General features: G+C 43.6%; 2 protein-coding genes across 5 annotated transcripts in view; one reads left to right on the forward strand and one right to left on the reverse strand.

Moving 5' to 3' along the window:
* Window positions 1-3,249: 3,249 nt before the first annotated feature.
* On the forward strand, window positions 3,250-15,226 carry LOC143354686 (synaptogenesis protein syg-1). The gene is made up of 6 exons (XM_076788949.1): window positions 3,250-3,601; window positions 6,023-6,152; window positions 10,048-10,247; window positions 11,576-11,896; window positions 12,243-12,734; window positions 13,372-15,226. Exons 1-6 carry the CDS (start codon window positions 3,250-3,252, stop codon window positions 13,920-13,922), a joined length of 2,046 nt encoding a protein of 681 aa, XP_076645064.1. The 3' UTR covers window positions 13,923-15,226.
* Kst (spectrin beta chain, non-erythrocytic 5 kst) overlaps window positions 14,759-17,308 on the reverse strand; it is a 41,148-nt gene continuing 38,598 nt past the window's right edge. For 3 of the 4 annotated variants that reach the window (XM_076787892.1, XM_076787891.1, XM_076787894.1), the window contains 4 exons: window positions 16,893-17,033; window positions 16,727-16,801; window positions 16,444-16,475; window positions 14,759-16,112 (listed from right to left, as the gene is read on the reverse strand). In XM_076787892.1, coding sequence (XP_076644007.1) covers window positions 15,876-16,112; window positions 16,444-16,475; window positions 16,727-16,801; window positions 16,893-17,033 — 485 coding nt within the window. In that variant the 3' untranslated portion in view covers window positions 14,759-15,875. The remainder of the gene's footprint in view (window positions 16,113-16,443; window positions 16,476-16,726; window positions 16,802-16,892; window positions 17,034-17,308) is intronic. The other variant, XM_076787893.1, reaches the window with a different exon arrangement.

Genomic DNA, 17,308 nt, shown 5'->3' on the forward strand with positions numbered 1-17,308 from the left:
ATTGTATCGATGCGTAATCGAAATTAATTGCGATAAGAACTATGCAGCCTTAGGTCCCCAGACTTAAATTTAAAAGGAAATGAAATTCTCTTCATCGAGAATTAATGGATTTAGCAATTAAATGAATAGGCATTAAATAAAGGAAGACAAGTTAATGTTGCAATCATTGTTGTAATGCGAAGCGAATTGTGACTCGTTCGTCGCTAATAAATAATATAGATCACGAGGAAGATTCGACGTAGCATATACTTTGTCGTCTGTATACGTGTGCGTGCAGGTTTTCATTCATAATTAAATTTTCTCACGATAGGCAGCGGTACTTTGTCGTGAAATCATTTCTCAAGCACATAAAATGAGTTTAACTGAAAACTAATCACAAGACAAAACATTATTCTGCGGGCATTTACCCCAACGTGTTCAAGAATACTTTAGTATATATATTGATACCGTCTTCATTTATAAGATAAAAAGATGATAAACAATAAATCGTTCCAAACAATTATCGGGACTGTAAGTTTCTGTGAATAGAATGACTATCCAGTATTGCTATGCCGATGTCACCAGTAGCAGAGTAAATGAATCCATTGTCGGATCATTAGCGGAGTCACTTGTTCCTCGATAAAGGAACGATTCATTGGTCGCTTAAGACTACGTTTTCCTTTATCACAGCGATGCTTTATCAACTAACAGTCAGTTAAGTAGTTAGTATGCGTCACGAGTGGTATAATTTTGTATAATAATCAAAGAAGATATGAGAGTGTTCACGCTCGGGGTTTCAGCGATCCCGATACGGTGCTGCCCCCTATTCATTTTTAGCGTGGAACAGAACCTGGGCAACTTTTAGCATGGGACATGTAATAATAATAACAGCCGAGAGGATAGGAGAGTGCTCACGCTCGGAGTTTCGGCGTTTCCACTTTCGTGACATCGCTGTTTTTAGCATGGCATTTTTAGCAGGGAACAGAACCGAGCAGCTTTTAGCATAAACCGAACGGGGGTTGGCATGGCAGCTATGAAATAGCTGTTCCATGCTAAAAAGTTGCCCATATCACCGACCAGAATCTGAAAATAGCGCCATTCGACGTAGATACTTTTATATAATTATAATGTGTTATTTGTATATTCTAACGTCAGTTTACGTACTTTAATGATTATTTCAATATTTTAACAATTTTATTATAAACAATAATCTTCCAACAGCGTCACTAGGACTTAGTGGCAAACTGCTAAAACTGTTAGCCAAGCGTTATTGATAGTGGATATTTTTTATTTTTACTTGTGGCGACATCTATCAGTTGAGTATGATATCTACAGTCGATAACGTTTGACTAACAGTTTCAGCGATTTGCCACTATGTCCTAGTGGCGCTGTTTGATGATTTTAGCAGAATATATAAGTGGCGCCACCTATGCGAGAGAGCTGAACTAAAATTGGCTAACAGTTTGAGCGTTTCGCCACTGCATCGAATGGCGCTATTTTGAGATTTTACGGAGCATATAATTCGTGCCGTTTTACACACTGCTCCTTATGATGTGCGCGGCAAAAATCATTTGCGCACGGACATTTGTCTATAATAAAATTGTTATAAAGCACGTAAACTGACGTTAGAACCTACAAATAAGACATTATAATTATATAAAACTATCTCAAACTGAATGCACAGCAATATACAAAGACAAAATAGCTATTTAATCTTGGGAGAAAAAATACTTAAACTTACCTTATAGTGACAGCAGACTGCCCCTACATTCAAATACCAAACCAAGACGAATTTGATCTCGTATAGTTTATTAGAAAATTATTTACATATAAATATTTACATGTTGTGTACGCCAGAAATAAGATTCCGTATTAAAAGAGTCTATCATTCTCCTTTCTCTTGGAAATCGACTGGGAGACGGGGTAACTGAGAATACTATGACGATTCGTGGGAGGGCCGTCCACTGTCTGGATGGAGGAGAAAACCCCGGTTGACGGTGTCTCGCTGGCTAAACACGATATAAAGAACACATATAGAGCAAATGGGTGGCTAAGCTCGTCGTAGCATGGCATAATGATAACACGCTCGAATAATAAGGATAGCTGCAGAGGAGACAGGGTTGGATACGCACGCGTGGGCCCGCGTTTGGGGCCCGTCTTCCGCTTCCACGCCGGTGAACGTTCTGGCTTTAACTCCGGCTCAGTTCCACTACGTGCCCCCGGTATTGTATACGACGTCCTAGATACTTCGTTTACCTCGACCATCTATTTCTCTCTCCTTTCAGTCTCTCCGTACCCTTTGTCCATCGCGCACATCCATTCTGTTCGAGCGAACGCTCCTCCCTGCTACCCAGACAGTCCTCACTGTTATCAAAGCTGCAGAGCTTCGAATCATCAAACCAAAACAGTCGAGATCTACTGGGTTTCTAGGCCCCTCCGTTACCGCGAAAAAAAGAGAAACGCGTAACGATCGAAGACAGTGTTCGGGAATTTCTTCGAAAAAACGTTGGAACGACGGATTTTTAATTGGGGGCGAATTTTTGATGAACCACCGCGTCCCCGAATGGTAGCAAGTAGTGTCGTGGATCCCATAATTCACAAAAGGGGTAGCGAGTGGAATTTGTGTCGATCGATGCTGTGATTTCGGGGAATAGGTGATTTAGTTAACGACTTTTAAAGCTCCTGTAAGATATACCGAGTGTTTTGCTGCATGTCCAACGATGCGGAAAAATTTGGGGGTTTGAGGTCCGCGAGGGGTGCACCGGCGCTTAGGGGAACCACCGAGGATGGCGCTGCAGGGGTTTCACCGCCAGCGGAGTTTCGTTCGAATTTCACAACGGCTCACTCGGTCTTAAGTTCCCCTCGAGAAGACTCATCGAGGACTTCGACACGATTTACACCGAGAAGAACAGTGCTCGTATACTGTACAACGATTCGCCGATTGTCCGTAAACTAAACTGTAACATCTCCGCTATTTAGAATCAAACGGGATAGACTCTACCGCCGAATCCGCGAGTGTTCCCTCGAGTGCACAGTGTCAGTGAAAATACCCGAAGAAGAGAACTTGCGCGATAAAACTGATCGATTTTCCGTCCATAGATCCTGCTATTTTTTCCAGCCTTCGCAAATGGGACAGACTTTATTCGCGCAAACTCGGCCGCTCGAAAAATAAGGGATGAGGGTATACGGACTGCCAACGAAAATGAGCGCCGAGTAACCTTTCAATTTCGATGTCCGAAGCAATATCGTGATAGACGAAAGTTCGCCGAAATGAAGCTCGTTTTCTTGCAATTGATTTTGACGATCGGCGTGATAAGGGGCGAGCAGAGATTCGCGGAAACCCCCGGATTGTACCAGGAGGTCTCCTCGGGGGACGATGTGCAGTTGCGGTGCAGGGTGCAGGACAAGAGGGGCCAGTGCATCTGGCAGAAAGACCGGAAGCCGGTGGGCATGCACCCGGACAAATACGAGTGGGCCAGCGGTCGCGGCAGTGATTGCACCCTCCTGATCAGACGAGCCTCCCTCGACTTCGACGACGGCTTCTGGGAGTGTCAGGTCACTTCTGGCGACTTTACGCGACAGGATGCGCTGACATCGTTGATCTCGCGGCTCCTTGTCAGAGGTGAGACTGCCATTCGATCATTATTCTTCAATCCATTCAAACGGGATTCCTAAAACATTCTTCAACCCTTACGGCGATAAATAAATTAGAAATCAACAGGAAATTTCTCCACGAGAACGTTCAAGTTTCGAAAAAAAAATTGAAGTAGGTACCCGGGGTATTGGAATTGTTAGAACTTGATACTAGAGACTGCCTTTCAATCATTATTCTTCAATCCAGTCAAACGGGGTTCCTAAAACATTTTTCAACCCCTACGGCGATAAATAAATTAGAAATCAACAGGAAATTTCTCCACGAGAACGTTCAAGTTCCGAAAAAAAAATTGAAGTAGGTACCCGGGGTATTGGAATTGTTAGAACTTGATACTAGAGACTGTCTTTCAATCATTATTCTTCAATCCATTCAAACGGGATTCCTAAAACATTCTTCAACCCCTACGGCGATAAATAAATTAGAAATCAACAGGAAATTTCTCCACGAGAACGTTCAAGTTCCGAAAAAAAATTGAAGTAGGTACCCGGGGTACTGGAATTGTTAGAACTTGATACTAGAATTACCAAGAAACCTGGCCGGCCTGAAATTCCTCTGTTTAATCCAAGTATCTGAAACAGAAGCACCGAAACTGGATATCTCGAGACGGCCTAAAAAAGCAGTAGCCTCTAAGAGGTATTTCCCAGACGCACTAGTAAAAAGTGTCACCGTCTGCGTTATGCCGCTAATCGGAAGAATTGTGGAACAGAAAAATCTTTCAGGCTCTTGAACCACTCGCGTGTGATCCCGCCGAGCCGCGCCGCCGAAGAAACGAAACAGACCGCCAGATCTCGTGTGAACGAAGTCTGAGAAGCCTCTTGACCGCCCTGGTTTAAGCTTTTCACGCTACAGTCGATCACTAACCGTTTCGTATCGTACCGAAACGAGAGAGCACCATCGAAAACAATTTGAACGCGTTCTCGAAGCTCGTCGAGTGGAAGATGGATTGAATTCGAAGTTAGGCGTATCAGCGTTCGAACGGAGAACTGCTCAGCCAGCGATTATGGGATCAGCTGTGCTCGCGTAACAGTTCCCGCAACGAGACGTTAACGCGTTAAACGCGCCGTTTGATTTTAACGGAACGTTGAGCGTTTGCGTCATCGCTGGAAAAGAATCACTTTCCTCGCCGAATCATACGCACACACCTAATCAGATCCGAAAGCCTCCTCAATGGAACAATGCAGATTTTGCGGGGCCAACTTAAAATTCGCTAAACGCGACCGGGCAATGATGCAATGCTCGTTCCGTTCTACTTTTCTCTCTCTCTCGCTCTCTTTTCCTCTTTCTCTGCACGAGAGATTTTTGCAACACTGATTTCGAACGTTGCTCTGCAAACACCAATTCCAAATCCGTTCGGAGAATAAATAACATTAAATAAGGCTAAATCGTTTCACAATCGTTCCGTTAATAATCGCGATTAGACCGGCAGTTTTAGCACGTTTATTGTTGAAACGTTTCTCTGAATTGGCGAGGAACTTTCTCAACGACCCGTCACCGGTGACAGTGCATTATTCACAGCGATTCGGTTTCGTAGTTAGATTCTGCCATTTTTATTCTCCGAATCTGCGCGAAGAACTTTCTCAACGTTCCGGCACAGGTGACGGTGCACCGTCCGAAGCGATTTGGTTTCGTACTTTGCTAGTTTTATAACACCCGTATCGCTCACGATTCTCCGAAGCTGCGGAGAGAACTTTCTCAACAGCCAGACACGCAGATGACAATATTCGCAGCGATTTGGTTTCGCATCGGTGTCGCAATTTCTGTGAACACGTCCGACACATTTGGGACACGACTCGCGAACGAATTTAGAACAGTGATAGTCACGTGACTTTTTAATTAACAATTTTCAGTCACAGACTTACGATCCGTGTTGGTCTTGATCCGACGGGTCTTAAGTCTGTGACTAAACTTGTCTGTATTATCGATATTATGAATTCTGTCGCCAGAAACGTGTTTCAAGTTTTTCGCTTTATTTCGCGGAGAATCACGTCAAAGTATAGCTGAATTTGTAGCTGCAGATATTTTCTATTGCGCGCTGCTCTCGATTTCACCCAGAAAACTCATCGAATGGCATAAAAATGCTCGGATTCCACGGCATGCGCATCGTCAATTTTTGGCCTAATCCAAACGTTTATATTACCAAATATCCGCATAATCTCGGCAGCTCCTGACCAGCGCGCTCTAGATTGAACCTTCCTCTTTCGAATGAGCCCTTCACCAGCGACAAAATATTCTTGTGTAAGGACGAAAACTGGAGGCACGTGAAACCATTTTTTGACGGTAATGTAGTCACTCTACCTTATCGCGAATCTACGAAGACCGTGCCCTTAAGCGAGCCTGACCGTTATTGTTTCTGAGCGGCCATTAAATCACGAATCGCATTATTTCCAGTGAAACCCCGGAAGCCGCGGCTGGAATACGGGGGGACAATTTTGGACAACGCCCTCACGCTAAGGGAGGGCCAGGAAGTTACCATTTCCTGCGTATCAAGATATGGAAACCCGCCGGCGCTCATCAAATGGTATGTCTGGCCAATTAATTCCGCTGCACCGGGGTGAATACGATTTCCCCTGATAGAATAGAAGGCCAATAGAACATGCGGCCGCGTTCGCGAGGAAAGCCTTCGGAAAGAAATTCATGAAAAACCCACTTACTCCTCGCGTATATGCAATTACGCTGATTTACCCGAGCATCCCCAACGCAACTGCCCAGAAATAGCTCTGAACGTGTCAAGCTGTTAATTTATTTAACGCGCTAAACATCCCGTAATTGCTTTGTTTAAAATACAGCGCGGCTTTATTAGCGTTCGTTTCTGACCTGGAGCCGCGAAACGCTCTTCGTTTGCTCGTTGCATTTATTCCGTTTCGACAACTGCAACGAAACACTTGTTCTACAACGGTACTGGTTTATGGTCCATTCCTACCGTTTTTGCAATGACTTTCGTTCGGAGGAATGCGAGCCGCTGCGGGGAATATATTATTGTTTCTGCCCGATCATTGGAACGACTCTGTAATACGCTCTGTATCTCGCTGCGTTCTAAACGCGATCAATTTGTTTAACAGCCTCTGAATTCACCGTTGAACCGTGTTACGGACGCACAGGGGGAATCGCGGAAAGCTGGCCAGAATTCACGTCTCTGTTAATTATACATTGTTAACCCTTTGCACCGAAAGCTATTTTTCCTCCAAGATTTGCACCGTATGGCCTGTTTTATTCTGACCATACAAAATCGAGTATATTTACCGTGCTTGACCCTTCAGCGATTCATTGTTAGACTTCGGATTTTATGGAATTTGCACATATTACTTGCAACTTGGTAGAGCTAACAAAGACAGTAATAAATTCCCGATTGGTTCCTACGAATTGCAATTTTTATTTTGCACAAAGATCCGTTTATTAAAGACAGTTTTTAAAACCTGTTTTTGTGCGGTCCTTTCCTATGCGAATTTTAATTTGTGCGATTTGTTTTGTGCGCCCTTGAAATGTTCTGATCACAAGAAGATGCGCGTTTTGGACTACGACGAGTAGTATTGAATTATGTGCATTTCGAAAATTTCTCCACGTTTAAGATGAGAAATTAAATTTTTTAAAAATGTTTCCATGTGCAATTTAATTATTTATTTTGTTTGGAAACCACTTTCTCGCTATTTCGTACATAAATCTTCGACATATTTTCTAAGTGAGACTTTTCTTTTATGCGGTCCCTCTCCACCGCATAAAAATTTTCTTTAATACGTTGTAAAAATTATTTGTTATAGCTATTTATGAAGTTTCTGAATATTTTTTTGTGCGGTTTCTTTTATGCGGTCCCTATCTACCGCACAAAAACAGGTTTGACTGTATATTCATTTTTAGAATGAGAGCGGATATAATCCTGTTCGGGAAAGACCTAGTTCGAGCCTATTTCAAATTTGCGAATTAATTCCGCCTATCTTACAGAAACGGGCCGCTGCGCAAAATTACGCGTTTACCTTTGTCTTCGCGGATACCACGGTTCCATAAAAAAGCGTACCTAACGGGGGGAGGGGGAAAAAAAGGGAAAAAGTAATGGTTCGCAGAGGCGAACCGAGGCAAGAGCGCATAACGCGGCGTTTATGCAGCGACGAAGTCGGCGAGCGTCTTTTCGTTTCATGGTCTAGCGACCATGCTAGCTGCTAGCAATAGCCGGCCACACCTCATCTAAATTCTTCTAACATAAAGCCTCGCTCCGTTCTGATCATCACCATCGCATGACCGGTGTTACAATTTCCCTGAACACCGTGCGATTTTCACGGCCGTGAGCGCTCGCGATACGCTGCCTGAGAACGCACCCCCTTCCACGGACGCCATTTGCATTCTCCGATGACGAACCGCGAGCGCTATAACTCGCGCGTAATAGCAAACAACGCGGAGGAACTATCGCGGTACACCTCTGTTTCGTTGTCCGGCCGTGTTTTGTAATTTATGATCTTTTGGCCCCCCCTTCAGTTCGCTTTTGTTTTTCGTGCGTCCATAGAGGTGAAAAGTTCGCGCCCGATTCCTTGTTGTGTTCCAACGCGAGATCGAGCGGGAACTTTTGCAGAGACCTAATTCATCGCGACAAGTTCATCGCGACGGGTCGTTAATCGGCAGTTAGAAAGCGAAAAACAATTCGGACGAAAGAGGAAGTGGCGTTAAGCGGGGACAGGTTTCACCGCTAATTGCCCGTGAATCATTCCCGAAATGGACTTTCATTATATGTGGAATCTGGCTCGTTACAGTGTTACGTTAAAGTCATCGTAAAACGCTAACGAGGCCAGAACGCATTATACTTCGCGTTTCCTTGAACCGAGACACACTGGGAAGACACGTGCACCCAGAAACGAGCGTGTGTCGTCACGATCGAACGTACTATGACCACACCAGTCAGTGTAGATATAGTCCTCGCTGGACTGCGGATTTTATGCATTTATTTGAGACATAAATACAAGCCAGTATAAATATAGTCCTCGCTAGACTGAGAATTTTATGCATTTATTTGAAAAACAAATACAAGCCAGTATAAATATAGTCCTCGCTAGACTGAGAATTTTATGCATTTATTTGAAAAATAAATACAAGCCAGTATAAATATAGTCCTCGCTAGACTGCAGATTTTATGCATTTATTTAAAAAATAAATGCATCAGGTAGAAAACGGTATATGTGATTAACCAGTTAAGGGCGTTTGACGTGTATACACGTCGGACGAAATCTCTATTGCGGCGCGGTTGACGTTAATGAATTGTTAATTTCTTATCGAATAAAAATGTAATTGTTTCTCATTTTGCGTTACTTTTTCCGTAAAATTTGTAATAGCGCCATTTGGCCTGCGTTCGACGTGTATACTCGTCATTGATTTTAATTCCGTGCCAGTGAGGGATTTTTAAAATTAAACACCGCAGTTAACTGGATAAAGAGTTTGAAAATGTACTGTATCTAGCTCATGAAAATGATCAAGAAGAGATCTAGCTTCCGCAGCTCGCGATTTTTATTTTACACAAATATACGCAATCCAGGGTTTAAATTACCTATTGTAGGAGCGTTTCTCCCAATTTCTATTGTTGCTCCTAAACGGGAGACGCGAACGATCGTCGAAGAAGGCTCGCGCGCCTAAAATCCGCGGGAAACGGCCACGCGTTCGCGAAACAACGTTCGCGCCGACTCATTTTTCCGCGACGCAACGAATCGAACGTGGAACGCGTCGAAAACAGTTCCTAATTCCACAGATCGCACCGCGCTCGCAGAAATTCTACCTGGAACTGTTGCGGAGCAGGCAAGGTTCCTCTCTTCCTCTTTTACTGCCTTTAATAGGCACGCTGCCTAAATAGTTCTTCCGCGGTTTTTTTCGCTTTGCCCTCGCCGAGCTCCGGAGCTGCAGTGCCAAGCATAATTATGCAGATTGCACAGTCTCCCCGTGAATCACTCTAGAAAGGGTACAAGCCTCTCGGGACGCTGGCAGACCGCTTTCCGGAAACTTTGGCGTCGCTATTAGTCGAATTAATCTTCTGCAACAGGATTCCGTTGCATTCCACTCCTAACAAATCAAGCCGGAGAAATTTATCCACTTGTGGAGCTCCTATCGCTGGAAAAGGAAAATGTTTCTTATTTATTTGTATCTAGTGCAGACCTCACGTTAAGCAATACAAATTAGTGCCACATCAATACAACTAATTTAACAATACAAAAATAGAAAAGGTAACATTTATCGTAACAATGAGATTTTTGTAGTTTTAAAGTTTTCATGAAACAGGATTTATAGCGTTCACAAAAAGGTCAAGAGTATTGCCATAGACTGGACCTCTCCTATGCAGGCGTTGAAGTTACCAGCGCCTCGGAGAAGGAACAATGCTGCTCGCTTTTCGCGAATGTTATCGAATCGTTGCAAATTGATATTGAATTGCTCATCTTTTCGGACAGGTACATAGGCGGAGACGAAGTGGAATCCCTCAGGGAACAGACTAATGTCACGGAAAACGACAACCCGAAAACCTGGGCAGCCCACAGCCTCCTCCGAGTCCGCGGACAAAGGGACAACCATGGTCTGCCGATTCGGTGCATCACGATTCATCCATCCAGTATCGTTCCAGCGTCCGCGCAAACACTGCTGGACGTGCATTGTATGTATATCTGGGATTTGTATAACATAGTGAAAGGTCCATTGAAACACCGGCCGCGAACGGAATTTACAATTCACGGCTAAAAAGAGGATTCGAGAGAGCCTTATTTCCTACGTTTCCGTGACCCAGCTTTCTTTGCAGCACTTTCATCTCGGGTCGTAAATTGCGAATTTAACCCTCGACCGATTGCATTGTCCAAGTAAAACTGTATTTCTCAAATCCTTTTAACCCCTTGCACTACGGTTTGTTTTACGGTTTCAGTGATTAGATCTTTCTTGTAATTCGTAATTTCCTAAAAAAAAAAGCAGGACATTTATGTCTATTGTATGCCTACATGTTCTTCAACAGCGGAATATTAACAACATACATACATATTATTTATTAAACTCTGTTCAGAATCTTCATCACGAGTATTTTTCGATATTGTAGGGCATGGGGTTAATCGTAAATTCACAGTATACTTATTATTATATTAGGGGTATCCATAAGTAATCAATTATTTGCAAAGAATTTGTTTTGCCTTTAGTTCTGTACCGATCGTGGAAGAGGAAACACGTATTCTTTTTTACAACCCGTATATTTCTTTTACAATCCTGTAATAAAATGGCGGCGTCCGTGCCTTCCGAGGATCATATTCGTCATTGCATACTTTTTCATTTTCATGCGGGATTTAACGCAACGGTAACAACAAAGAAAATTTGCGTATTCACCGGATATTGCTCCCTCCGACTACCATCTTTTCAGATCTCTGGAGCATTATTTAATAAATAAAACATTCACTCCTGTAGAAGATGCAAGGAGGCACCTTGAGTCATATTTTGCTTCACGAACCCTGGATTTCTATAAGAGGGGGATTGACAATTTGCAGGAAAGATGGCAAACTGTCCTTGATAATTCACTACAAAGTTTGTTTTAGATTGCAATCTAATTGATTACTCATGGATCCCCCTAATAGATGAAAAAACAGTGAAAACATTTGAATCATTTTTGAAAATACTGGAAGCGCATTTCGTCTTCGAATAATGTTAATAAGTCGAGAATAATATAACTATTTTGTATTTGACCAACCTATTGGGTTGAACGTAATTGTCTGCCCTTACGATCAACAGATTTATTACTCGGAGAAAAGTCATTGGGAAACCATGATTTTCGAGACGCGATCGTTACCGTAACAAATAAACGATTTTATCGTCTCGATCGGGTCCCCTCGTGGTCGGTAGTGGAGGAACGAAATACTTATTGCGAGTTTACGACTCGCAATTACCGACTCGGAGGAGGGGGCCGTAAAATCTAATCTGCCAGTGGCTTCTAACGGCGTCGAATTTCAGATGTCCCGGAGGTGCGTCTCGAGACGAAACCGCGGCTGCTGGTCGCGGCCCTCGAGGACTCGGCGAGCTTTATGAGCCTGAAATGCTTCGCGGATGCCAATCCCAGCGGAACGATCAAGTGGTTCAAGGATTCAGCTCCCATCACTGTGACGGGCAACGTCGTATCGCTGATGTTAAACAGAACGCAGCAGAACGGCACCGGGACCGGCTCCGAGCTCAGATTCGAGCCGGTCAAGAGAAACGACGCCGGTCTCTACTCTTGCAAGGCGGTCAACGTTATCGGTGAAAGCGCTCCCGCTAACTACAGGCTGGACGTACAATGTTCGTAGACTTTTACCGTGACGCCTACTTTTTCGCGACTCTCGGGGGTTCGCGATATAAACACACCAATTTCCTCTAACTCCGAGTTTCCGTTTGATTCCGAGCCGCCACTCGAGCATTAACCTGCTTTTGCGACCGAGCCACCCCTCGGCCCACTGCTTTCTTCTTTTCACGACAATTAGCCCGTTAACCGAGGACGACCAGCTAACTCGCGGTTCGCCAATGCCTTTCACCAGGAAAGGACACCCTCTTCGATTTCAACTTCTATCTACCTCACTTATTCATCTTTTTCCCGATCTTTCGATCGAACAGACGGATCAATTTCAATTCGATCTCTCTTCCCCAGACGGTCCGCTCTTGAAAGAGGACAGCGCCGACAACAAAACCGCGCAGAAGTTCGAAGAAACGACTCTTCTGGGCGCGAACTTGGAGCCCTTCGTCTGCGAGGAGTTCGACGCCAACCCTCCGGCCCAATTCAGATGGATACATCTTGGCGGGGGCGTCACGAGATCCATCGAGAACCCTCTTCAGAACACGGACGGAGGGAAACGTCTGCGTCTGGAGAACGTGATGTGGTCCGACGAAGGGGAGTATCGCTGCTTGGCCTTCAACATCATCAACGGCGTGAGGAGGGAGATGCCCAGCGAGGTTCGCCATGTCCTCCACGTGACCGGTCCTCCGGAGATACAGGCTAGCAGACCTTCGTCGGGAAGGAAAGGGTTCTACGAGTCCCTCGGCTGGGCCGGAGAATCGGAACATGTTCTCAAGTCGAAGTTCTGCTCGAGACCGCCGCCGAAAATCGTCGCCTGGCAATGGGGAAGCTCGCACATCAGAGCAGGTATGAATCATTCGCCCGTTGATCATATTCCGGTGATATCGAAATGAGTCACTCGGGTGAAACTCGCGAGGGATGTTGGCCAAGTGTCCGTGAGACTTGCGGGAACCGACTCGGAGTTGATTAGAGTGCGGGATCTACGCGTTTATGGGAAAAATCAGTGAAATTAATGTTACCGGTTCATTATTTGCAACCTACTAAAACTGGAGCAGAAATCAATTTTCAATTTCTTCCTCTCGCGTAAAGGTCCGCAGTCTATTGATGGTCGTTTGCAAGTACAGTCTTTCCTCGATATACGTCCCAAATATCTGGCCGATAAAAGTCCCAGAACTATTCCCACTGCCGCGGGAGATATTTGGTACCATTTTTATTAAAAAAATGCCACGAATATGTTGGTGAAAGTCCCATAAAAAAAAATAATGAAAAATAAAGAAGTTTTCTTATCGGATTAACCCGTATTATGCCCGTCAAAGAATAGTATCTCCTGGACGGTATATGTCTCTGGGTAGACCCGTGTCGAGGACATATATCGAGAATAGGTTGTAGTCCTCGATATTAGAGAAAATTCCACAGGAGTAACATCCTTGCAGACGTCCCTGTCGTGTTCAAACGATGACCTAACAGTTTCTCTTTCGATCAGGCGAGAGCATTCACCCGAAGTACGAAGCGATGCCGCTGGAGCACGTCGCGGAGGACAAGACGGTGACGAACTGCTACTGGGCGAAGCTGGTGATCAAGGACCTTCAAAGGGAGGACGCTAGAGTGTATACCTTGCTGGTGGAAAGCGAGAAGGGCAGAGACTCCACCAGCGTGAAGCTGGTGATCCGGGATCCTACGGAGATGAGGGTGATAGCTGCAGCAGCAGCGGTCGGTTTGCTGTTCCTCCTGCTCCTGATCTCGATAGCGGTGTACTCTGTGCTGAGGCTGAAGAGTCGGCGGTATCGCAGGGAAGAGGAAGAGGGTAGCATCGCGGCCGACGCGTTCTACACGAACACGGGAACCACCGAGAGACAAAAGACTGCGAACAACGGCACACAGAGCAAGGTCTACGGGAGGAAAACCAGCCCGGAGGGCGGGCTCGCTGTTACGTATGACTATGATCAGATCACGAAACAGGTGCGCGCTATGAGTCCGGAGGCTTTGAAAGTCAGGCGTGCACCAGCTGTTCTTCAACCGCCGACCATTGTGTAACTGTTAACGTGCTCGACGCCGTGACGGTCATCTGTGACCGTCGGTTTCAGGCTACTCGAGGCTGACACGATGTCGGCTACCGTTCGCGTCACTTGCCAAAGTACAATGCAAACACAGAGCAAAGTTCAAACGTTGTGTGCGAGCTACTTCGACCCCCCCGGGCATTATTTGCGCGTCGCCATTCCTGAATATCTGGACTGAGAGGGCCGAGAGCTCTCCGAAGAACCGAGGAGTATGACAGACCGCGGATATTATGCCAAAGATGAACAGCTTTAATTCGGATCAGTGGAAAGATCAAAATGATTCAAGACAGACGTTTTTCATTCTTGTTTCTTGCAACTGCAAAACATGTTTGCATAAGGATCCGCGCTGTCTAGCGTTGTTATAGGATAAGGTCGTCGATGTTAACGAACTTTGTTTCGCTTCTAGCGGATAGCGAACTATTTATTGTTGTCTGCCGGCTGTCGCGTTCAAGTGTCCTCTTCAATCTCCGCCAGCGTGGTTAATGTTTTGTACTATTCGCTAGCCTAATCTCTTTTGTAATATACGAATCTTCTCTGTTCGTTGGAGTTTTATGTATTGCGGATTGTTCTTGGAAATGTATCAGTGTTTTATAGCTGAGAGTACTGTTAAACGTTCGATATGTGTATACATATTAATTACGTGTAAGATGAGAACCGATGTAAAAAGTAACGCTATAAATTTTCACCGTGTTGATGTCAAGACCCGTGCAATAATTTAGGGATGCACCAGGTGCAAATGAATTTTATACATGGATTAAGAATAGTGTGTTATATGTAGCGGGAGACGAATAAAGCGCCCAGGTTCTTGAAAAATATGGTTCACATGATTTTTATATTTTTTTTTCTCTGTTTATTCGTTCAATCTGTCTGTTTAGTTCTCGTTCGTCGACTCCTCAGCACGAAAAGGAGTACCGTGTAACTATAGAATAACACTGACAAGTCTACATAATAATAATAATAATTGATGCAGTATATTAAATACACTTTACAAATTGTAGAAGTTCGTTATAAAAAAAAAAATGAAGAATAGTCGTTCCAGAACATACAATTTCCCGTTTTCTTTCAAAAATATGATATATCTCTGGTTTCTTAATACATTTAAAGATCATTGGTCCCGGACAGGCATCCTGAAATATATAATATTTGCAACATATATTATGAAATCTACAACTTAAACGTTACGTTGCACACGTATTAGCATATGTTCTTCTTCGTACGTTCCATTAAAGTCAGGTACACTTTAAATAAATTTCGATCGACATTTCTTAAAAAAACATAAAACTCTGCATCTTTTGACCTCGTGAAATCCATATGTTGCATTACCGAATCCTTTCACACCGAAGGATTAAAACTTTACAGAAGAATCTGTGCTCTCTCCCTCTCTCTTTCTTTCTTTCTCTCTCTCTCTCTCTCTCTCTCTCTCTCTCTCTCTCTCTCTCTCAGAAGAATATATCTCGAACCCACATTCCAATGGGTCTAATAGATAAATCTGTATCTATATACTTTGCAAAGAATTCATTAACTGTGCTGAACAAGTTACAAAACTTCTTAGAAGTTATCAGTATGTATAAAAAAAAACGGTGCTCAGTATTTAAGATCCATTGAAAATGATTTCTTCTTCCGTTGCAGCTGTTTCTTCAATTAATTATGTATATATTTATATATATATATATATTTAACTTATATGATCAACTCAACATACATCGCGTTATCAAATAACGCGAATAATAAATCTCTACTCAGCGTTAAACTTGTATAGTACATAAAAATAATTTACAAGGGATGTTAATGGTAGCATATAGCAATGATAACCTATACACATATGTCCTTCCTAATCTCTTCAAAGGAACTACTTGTCGTCCACCGTGGTTTTTCGGCGACGACTTTCATACCGTTTACATGGTTTGTGTAAACTCATGGTACACATCGATTACGACTGAGACGGTTTCTTGCGTCTGCCGAATAGGTTGCTCAGAACAGAACTCCTTTTGTAATCCCTATCCTTGCGACTGCTACCCACACTGTGCTCGCTTTCCGATCCACTCTCGCTTGCCCTTCTTCCCTCCATGACTGTAACGTTTTGTGGGGTTTGTGGCACAGCTGGAGGTGCCACGTACGGTGGCAAAGATACTGGTCTACCCGTGAACGAGTTATTTTGCTGCAAACCCTAAAACAAAAGCAAAGTGTTCAGAATATTCCTCAAACGTTCAAAGAGTACTCTAACAAAGGACGATCTCGGAAGTGATCTTAGTGAAACTTTGGAAGGACGCAGTTCTTGCAAAAATATTTTTTACACACATTTTTTCAGCAGCCATCCAGAGGCCAGCCGATTCAGTTGTGCATTTTTTAATAAAGAATCTACCATTTAAACGTTAATCCATTTTCTTGAATAATTATGCTTGAGAAGTGCATATCCAAATATAAAATACGGATAAAATAGAATTTTGATTTTTGCATTTTAAAGATTACTCTAAATATTTTGTCAAAAGTTCAGTTACCTGTCTAGTATTTACGGAGAGATTTCCATAGGCTGTAACAAAAAACATTGTTAATGCCTTCCGCGTGTTTGTTCATTCGCGGATAAGTGGAAGCAAACTTCGCATGGTCGTTAAACTGCGGTATACATCATGAGAAGAAGATAGGAAAAGTGTGTGTGTGTTAATTAAGAAATAAAATAAGGGCGAATCTGGGTAAGCAGACAGAAGATAAAATAAGTTGGAAGGTGAGGTATAACATGCAAGAAGAGCGACGACAGTTCACAAACAGCTGACAACGACTAACCGGGATCATGAGGGGCACTCCACTGAGCCATTCTGGTTGGCGGAGGAGCGGTCGATGGCAAGGGAGGTGCTAATTCTATAAAACAATTGACGAGCCTTTAGATGGAAGAGGATCGTTTACACAGACACACGTATTCGCAATGTAATCCCGAGAACAGATCCGATACCTTGATGTTGCGTTGTCAGGTCCACGCTGCTTTGTCTCTGCCAGGCTGGATTCGTAGGATACTGCTGACTGGACCCATTATGGTTCAACGTTGCACTGCGTTGCTGGTAGAAGCCTGGTCTCCCTTGTGCATGGTCTGGTTCTGTAAAAATAATCCAATTTCCGTTACAATCCAGTTAACTCTTAAGGGGTGTTCTTGAATTTCTGATTAGTAGAAAGATTGGAATTATGGCGACCGCCGAGCCATATTTTTCAAAACATACTCCATAAAAAGATATATAACTCACGTAATTTTGATTATTTTTACTTGGAAAAACTCGCACGTGTACTTCAAATGCTAATAAATATGTGGACAAATTCCAAATGTAAAAGGATCGCTAATTTTTCTAAGAAGAATTTCCTAAAATTCGCACAGAA

Source organism: Halictus rubicundus, chromosome 5 (genome assembly GCF_050948215.1).
Source record: "Halictus rubicundus isolate RS-2024b chromosome 5, iyHalRubi1_principal, whole genome shotgun sequence".
Classification (NCBI taxonomy): domain Eukaryota; kingdom Metazoa; phylum Arthropoda; class Insecta; order Hymenoptera; family Halictidae; genus Halictus; species Halictus rubicundus.

Coding starts and splice junctions, on each gene's coding strand:
- LOC143354686 (XM_076788949.1), top strand. CDS start 3,250: ATGAAGCTCGTTTTCTTGCAATTGATTTTGACGATCGGCGTGATAAGG. Junction 10,248..11,575: donor AACACTGCTGGACGTGCATT/GTATGTATATCT, acceptor GTCGAATTTCAG/ATGTCCCGGAGGTGCGTCTC. Junction 11,897..12,242: donor CTACAGGCTGGACGTACAAT/GTTCGTAGACTT, acceptor TCTCTTCCCCAG/ACGGTCCGCTCTTGAAAGAG.